This window comes from Chenopodium album, chromosome 17, assembly GCF_948465745.1.
Source record: "Chenopodium album chromosome 17, dcCheAlbu1.1, whole genome shotgun sequence".
Taxonomy (NCBI): domain Eukaryota; kingdom Viridiplantae; phylum Streptophyta; class Magnoliopsida; order Caryophyllales; family Amaranthaceae; genus Chenopodium; species Chenopodium album.
In genome coordinates this window covers 39,022,989-39,029,290 of record NC_137850.1, presented here as the reverse complement: position 1 = coordinate 39,029,290, position 6,302 = coordinate 39,022,989, and the positions used below count along the sequence as shown (strand labels likewise).

The window sequence follows — 6,302 nt, the reverse complement described above, 5'->3', positions numbered from 1 at the left end:
GAACATTAGACAAGACTTTGATAAGGTTAAGCACTTGCACAAGACAAACCTCAGATGGCCCAACCGTGCAATTTAAAAGGCATACATCTGCTTTAACAAGAGAATTCATTTTTGGGACAAAGTTCTGTAATGTTAAATTATCAGTGTAGTTGAGATACTCCAAATTAGGAGTATTAACATTAATAAATTTGTTATCAGCTTCACGACCACCATAAGCTTAATTTCCGGAGAGAAGGGGAGGATATATTTATAAAATAGTCATGTTCCCAATTGACATCCACCATGAGGTCTTCAAGTAAAGGACAACTGGAAATTAGCCTTGTCACAAAGTCTACCTCGGAAATGACAGACACACGTAATTGGAGTCGTTTCAAGTTTGGAAGATGAAAGGATGACATGGTTGAAGTTCGTTCAAGACTAAGATTAATATTGAGCTTCAACACCTCCAAAGTTTCACAAGTGAAAATTTCTAGGGGTATCAGGCAATCACCAGGTTTTTTCACCTGAATGCAAAGGTCAAGCTCTCCGAGGCCACAATGGGTTAATGGAAAAGATATCCACGCATTAATTTGTGAGGCTTTCAAGTCCGGGTAGCAGTCTTTCTCACCAGGTAGATTACTTTCGCAATCCAAACAACATGTGCCCATGAAGTCTACACCCACTTCAAGTTTAAACCTGGTAAGATACTGAGATTGGTATGCAGACAGAACACTATCAACAAAGGTGGCAAAAGTGGGGAAACGTTAGATCGCAAAGGGATTACTCAAACAATGAGATATAGGTGAATCATCAAAGTCGAGGCTCGTTATCAAAGGAAAAATACACCTTATCCTCTTGCACAAGATGCTAGTAACAGCAGCATCCTTGGTGGGAAGCAAAGATAGTATCTGAATCAACAATTCATCAGGTAAATTGGTGAACCTATCTAATAGAAGGTCATTGCCGCAATTTAGATCATTCTGTAAGGTAGCAGTAGTACTACTACATGGTTTCAAACTCAAATCCATAGAGCATACAAGTTACACACAATTCCCAGATCTTGAATTAATTAATTCCCTGCTTCAATGAAGACAAGAATTTAACTTAATACAAGTTATAAACTTTAATCTTACATTAAAGGGTAATAAATAGAAGTCTACAGTTCATCATTAACAAAATTAGACTTAATTATCAAATTGAGCTCCAAAAATTAAATACTCTCTGCATAAAACCATATCAACCAGATTATAACTTACATAAGAACATGAACAACACTGAAGCAACATAATTGATTGTTAAAATCTTCTATAAATTCAGTAACTATAACCTATAGTTCAATAATTGACCTAAACCCTAGATTGATTATCCTCACAAATCAGATTAACGATAAACCCTAGATTGTAAAATTAACATTCAATTATTTATAGAAAATTAAAAAGAAAAGTTAACTTAGCTGGTTCAGTGGAAGAGAGAAAGCTTAGAAGGCTCTTCAAAATTCAATGGCGAACTCAGAGACGCTTCAATGGAGGAGAGAGGTCGAAGAGCTTAATTTTTACTTGATTCCTCCATTTTTTTCTCCTTTTTTTATTTTTCATTTTTTAACTTTCTTTTTGGAAAATAGAACATGATACTATATATTCCCCCTTCTCTCTAACCTTTAACGGTGAATGGACTAAATACTCCAATCGTTCATTATTAGGGGCCGTTTGGCTAGGTTTAATAATCAAAGGAAAAAAGAATGATCATGCCTCATTCTCTTTTTTGCTGTTTGTTTGTCACTTTTTTATTCCCTTTATCCATTTTTATTTTTGAAGTTTCCTAAAATCCTTCTACATTGATTCCTCACCCCCCTAGAATTTTGCATTTTCTTTCCTAAGTCACCACTACACCACCATATCCACACCAGCCACTACCTTACCCAGTTACCCCCACTGTCGCACCTTTGCCGAAACTCGCCGCATTCTCTTCTCTTCTCACTGGAACCCACTTTTTACCATTGGAATATCGATCTTTTTCCTCCTCATCAGAACCACACCTTTTCACCATCACGATTCTCACGACGATATGCTTCGACTAAACCTAGAAAGCTGAACCTCAAGATCTGTATTATAAGATTTGAGTTTTCTCGAAACCCTAGTGGCGATTTGAAGGGGAAGGGGACAGCCAAAGATTTTAAGGGGAGGAGAATCGTTCTCTAGGGTTTTTGCTTGGGCGGGGGAAGGTTTTACTGGGCGGCGAGGGGTGAGGGAGTTGCAACGACGGGCGGCGAGGGGTGGGGAAGTTTCAATGACGGGCGACGAGTGTTGGTGAGGTCGTGGCTGGGTGGTGGAGTATAGAAAGAGTTTCATTTCATTCTCTTTCATTCCCTTTGTTCATTCCATTCCGATTACCATGTGCAAACCAAACGACCCCTTAGTTTTATTACTCACTCTCTTTCAGGTTACTCCGTATATAATCATCTCGTACTTTACTCCTCCATTCGGGTTTTATTTTTTGTTTTTGAGCATAATTTCACTAATTCATGTGAACCATGTACATTACTACTTCTTTCGTTCTTTTAAATGAGTACCACTATAAGGGCTTTGACCCTCTCTTTCACCAAACAAAAAAAAAGAGTACCGAATGATTTGTGTCTTCGTCAAGTGCAATTACTAGATATATAAATGGATCAAATTATGGAGATAATTAAGTTCGTTATATTGGATCGTCGTATTATCATAGCTAGAGGTACTTACGATCTTTGGGCTAGTAAAATAGTCTAAAGCCCAATTGAACGGATCCTATAAGGTCACACAAAAGGCCCATATTGAGCATTAGATTTAGAGGAAAAGGCCCATGAATGATGGGCTTCTCCCCTAGGTGGCCGGTTATATGGTGGGTTTTAAAGGATTAGGGCTTTGCTCCTAGTCTAATTATAATATGATTATAAATAGACTAGGTGCCTAGGGGTTGAACATAACGATCGATGATTAGTGTGATCAAACCCTAATTAGTAGACACGAAACCAACCCCTCTCAAACTCCCTCTCTCACGGCTCTCTCCACCCCTCTCGGCCGGTGGTGCACGGTGGTGGTAATAATCGTTCGTGGTGGTCTGGTTGTCTGCAAAGGTGGTGGTCGTGGTTTTCCTCCTTCACTCAACCAATCCAGTATTGGTGGACGGCTTGTTCGAATCCCGTGGACTAAGTAAAGGAGTCATGCTTGAGGCTGTATTCTCTCCCTGATTTGCTGATCGAATAGCTACGTGGATATCACGCTTCAAAGATATAATTATGTGATTCTTGTGTGTTATGCATGTGATCCTATTTTAGGTGCATATGAATATGATTCATGAAATTCCACTTATATAGTACCTAAAAGTCCTACAAGTACTACTATGAATAATGTAAGAGGGAGAAAATATTATAAAAATGGTAATAGGGTTGAAAGAAGAGAAAAAAATAATATATAATGCGAGTGAGATTTCCAGTTTTAGTGACGGGACACTTAAAAAAAACGAAGGAGTAATTCATATCTTCGTTTTATAATTGGATTAGTAATATACAGAGTAAGAAAAATTACTTAGAACACCAGAAACTATTATTTAGGTGTGCTTAACAAATCGAACTTTAGAGCAATAAACAACATGAACTTTGGAGGTTAAATGCGGTTAATGACATAAATGATTTTCCGTGCCGGAAATCCCAAAGAATTTAAGCTAATACTTTTTTTTATATATACTACCTACATTTTTTATTATTTGCAACAAAAATGTATTATTTGTGAGACAAAATTTCATTTGTGGCAAATAATAAGACCTTCTCCAATGGTGAGACTTGAGTGAGTTTCTTTAGGAGAGAGAGAGTATTTTTTACAAAGTATACCAATAAGTTGGTATCTAAACTTAGCAAACCCAAAAGAAAGTTTCTAAGTTTAGATACTCAACTTTGAGTCTCATATGACAAAAAGTGTGGACCATTATCAATATTATAATATATTTTGTAATTTATTTAAGTTTTAATATTTTTTTGTTCTAAAAAAACCTTATAATATGGTTTGGTGGGCCATAAATTAAAAGTAACATTAGTATACTTTAGAAAATTTCAACATTGGGAAATTGAACTTCACATTAGTTGCTAATTGAGAAGTGGGTTGGGTATCACCATTGGTGGTAAAAAACAACTCATTTTGTATTTCAAAACTCAAAGTTGAGTCTCACCATTGGAGATGGTCTAAGAAACGTAGGTAGTAATATGAAATTGCTCCTGCTGAGCTATTCCCCGCTCCCAGCTTTATCTGGGAGGTGCTTATCAGTTGTTAGCACAACACAACTAGGGTTAAAAAGCTCATTAAATTCAGCGCCATAAGCTAACCAGTAGGGGTGAGCAATAATTTCGATAATTTTGGGTACCCGAAATTGGAACTGGAACTAATTAGGAACTGGCGGGTTCAGAATTAGAATTGGATCCGGTGGTTCTAATATCGAGTAATAATTTAAGGACCCGATTGCAACCAGTTCCAATTCCAATTCTCAATTTTTTGGAATCGGAATCGGTTAGGTACCCGGTTACCCAACATATATTAAACTAAATATATTTAAAAAAACAAAAATATGTTTAATGTATCTAGTTAGTAAAATAAAAAAAAATACTAATATTTAACATAAATAAAATATCTTAATGCATATAAAAATATAAGTATTAAACGGTAAAATTGAAAATAAACCAAAAATACTATAATTTGTATTATATTTTAACAAGTATGTATATAAGTGGGTACCCGGAATCAAAATCGGAACTGGTACCTGGTGGAACCAATTCTAATTCCTAAATTTTAGGACCTGATTGTACCGGTTCCAATTTTGGTTCCAAGACCCGTTCCCAACCAATTCTGGGTCCAGATCCTAAAATTTTAATCGAATACCTGATTTTCTCACCCCTACTAACCAGTACGGCTCCAGCTTATGGGAGTTCATGCACCTATAAATAGTACACCAAGTACAATGAAAAGAGGATAAATACTTTTATCCACTCTATCTCTCTTTAAAAATACTTTATCTCACTAAGGGTTTGTTCACTTCAGCTTAATTTCAGTTCAGTTCAGTTCAGTTTAGCTCCAATTAGTTCAGTTTAGTTTAGTTCAGTTCAGTTCAGCTCCAATCAGTTCAGTTCAACTCTTAATTTCCTTCTCTCATAAAATATTCATTTCAGCTCTATTCAATTCACTTCAACTCCAATCAGTTCAGTTCAATTCAGTTCAATTCAGCTTAGTTCAGTAAATATGAATAGGCCCTAAAGCACTTACGGACTTAAGCTTTGAAGGGGTTCCTTGAGCCACCTTGAGGGTAGTGATGTGTATTGTGTGTGCACTCTAAGCGGACCCAGCTAATTCTCATCCCGAATCACCAGTACAACACATGGAACAATTGGTCCTAGAAGTAGGGGCCATGAATATTTTGAGACCAACTGATTTGCCGCCATGACGAGCTAATAAGCATTACAAATACCAATCTGAAAGTGACCGGAAACAACCAGGTAATGTAGAAAGCCGCAAATCTTCATAGATACGGCGAGAAGCAGAAATCAACCATTACCCAATAGTCGAATCATGTCATATCTCCACATGTCATGACAAAACCGGCGGTAGGACATGGTAAACGTAACATTAAAATGTTATTTTTTTTTTTACTCAAAAAAGAGGTGTATCACTTAACAAAAAAAGGTCGTATTTTATAAGTGTAACTAACAAACCATGGAGGCCGTATGCGACTTTATTTTATACGGAGTAATAAAAAGTTGAAAATATTTTGAGAACATATTTTACAAACTATTATTATGCTTTCATAAGTAAAATAATTGAAAAAATCGTTCATCGCACGAGTTTCATAGAAAACCGTATAATATATTTTATTTATTTATTTATTTTTAATATAGAATGTATAGCTAGCTTATCTAACGCCTATGAGGCGTTCGTTAGCTTTTGCCTTTTATTTATTTATTTTTAATATAGAACTAGTTTGTAGGCTCGGGCGATTCCTCGGGTTATTACATGTATTACAATAATTGTGAACAGTATTAAGGATACATATTAAGATATTGTAGATTTTTTTTTTTTTTTTTTTTTTTTTTTTTTTTTTTGTTATTAAATACACAAATTATGACATAGTTCAATGGTTAAATTCTTATTAATTAACTTTGAGTGCCACGTGGCATATCGACTTGATTCAAAACGCCTTTTAATATATAGTATAGATGTATAGGGGTATGGAGCCAGGTTTTGCCTTCATTACTGACGACATGTAAGTATGTAACATTTGCTATTGGAAGCAAACGAATTCTTCAATTT

General features: G+C 35.6%; 2 protein-coding genes across 2 annotated transcripts in view; both read right to left on the bottom strand.

Moving 5' to 3' along the window:
- Positions 1 to 1,611, bottom strand: part of LOC145589662 (uncharacterized) — a 2,526-nt gene extending 915 nt beyond the window's left edge. Inside the window, exon 1 of the mRNA XM_081646330.1 lies at positions 1 to 1,611. This exon is cut by the window's left edge and continues 32 nt beyond it. Coding sequence (XP_081502456.1) covers positions 1 to 109 — 109 coding nt within the window. The 5' untranslated portion in view covers positions 110 to 1,611.
- On the bottom strand, positions 201 to 2,025 carry LOC145588943 (F-box/LRR-repeat protein At4g14103-like). Its single transcript, XM_081645527.1, has 3 exons — positions 1,898 to 2,025; positions 826 to 981; positions 201 to 711 (listed from the first exon to the last, which is right to left on the bottom strand). Exons 1-3 carry the CDS (start codon positions 2,023 to 2,025, stop codon positions 201 to 203), a joined length of 795 nt encoding a protein of 264 aa, XP_081501653.1.
- Positions 2,026 to 6,302: the final 4,277 nt, after the last annotated feature.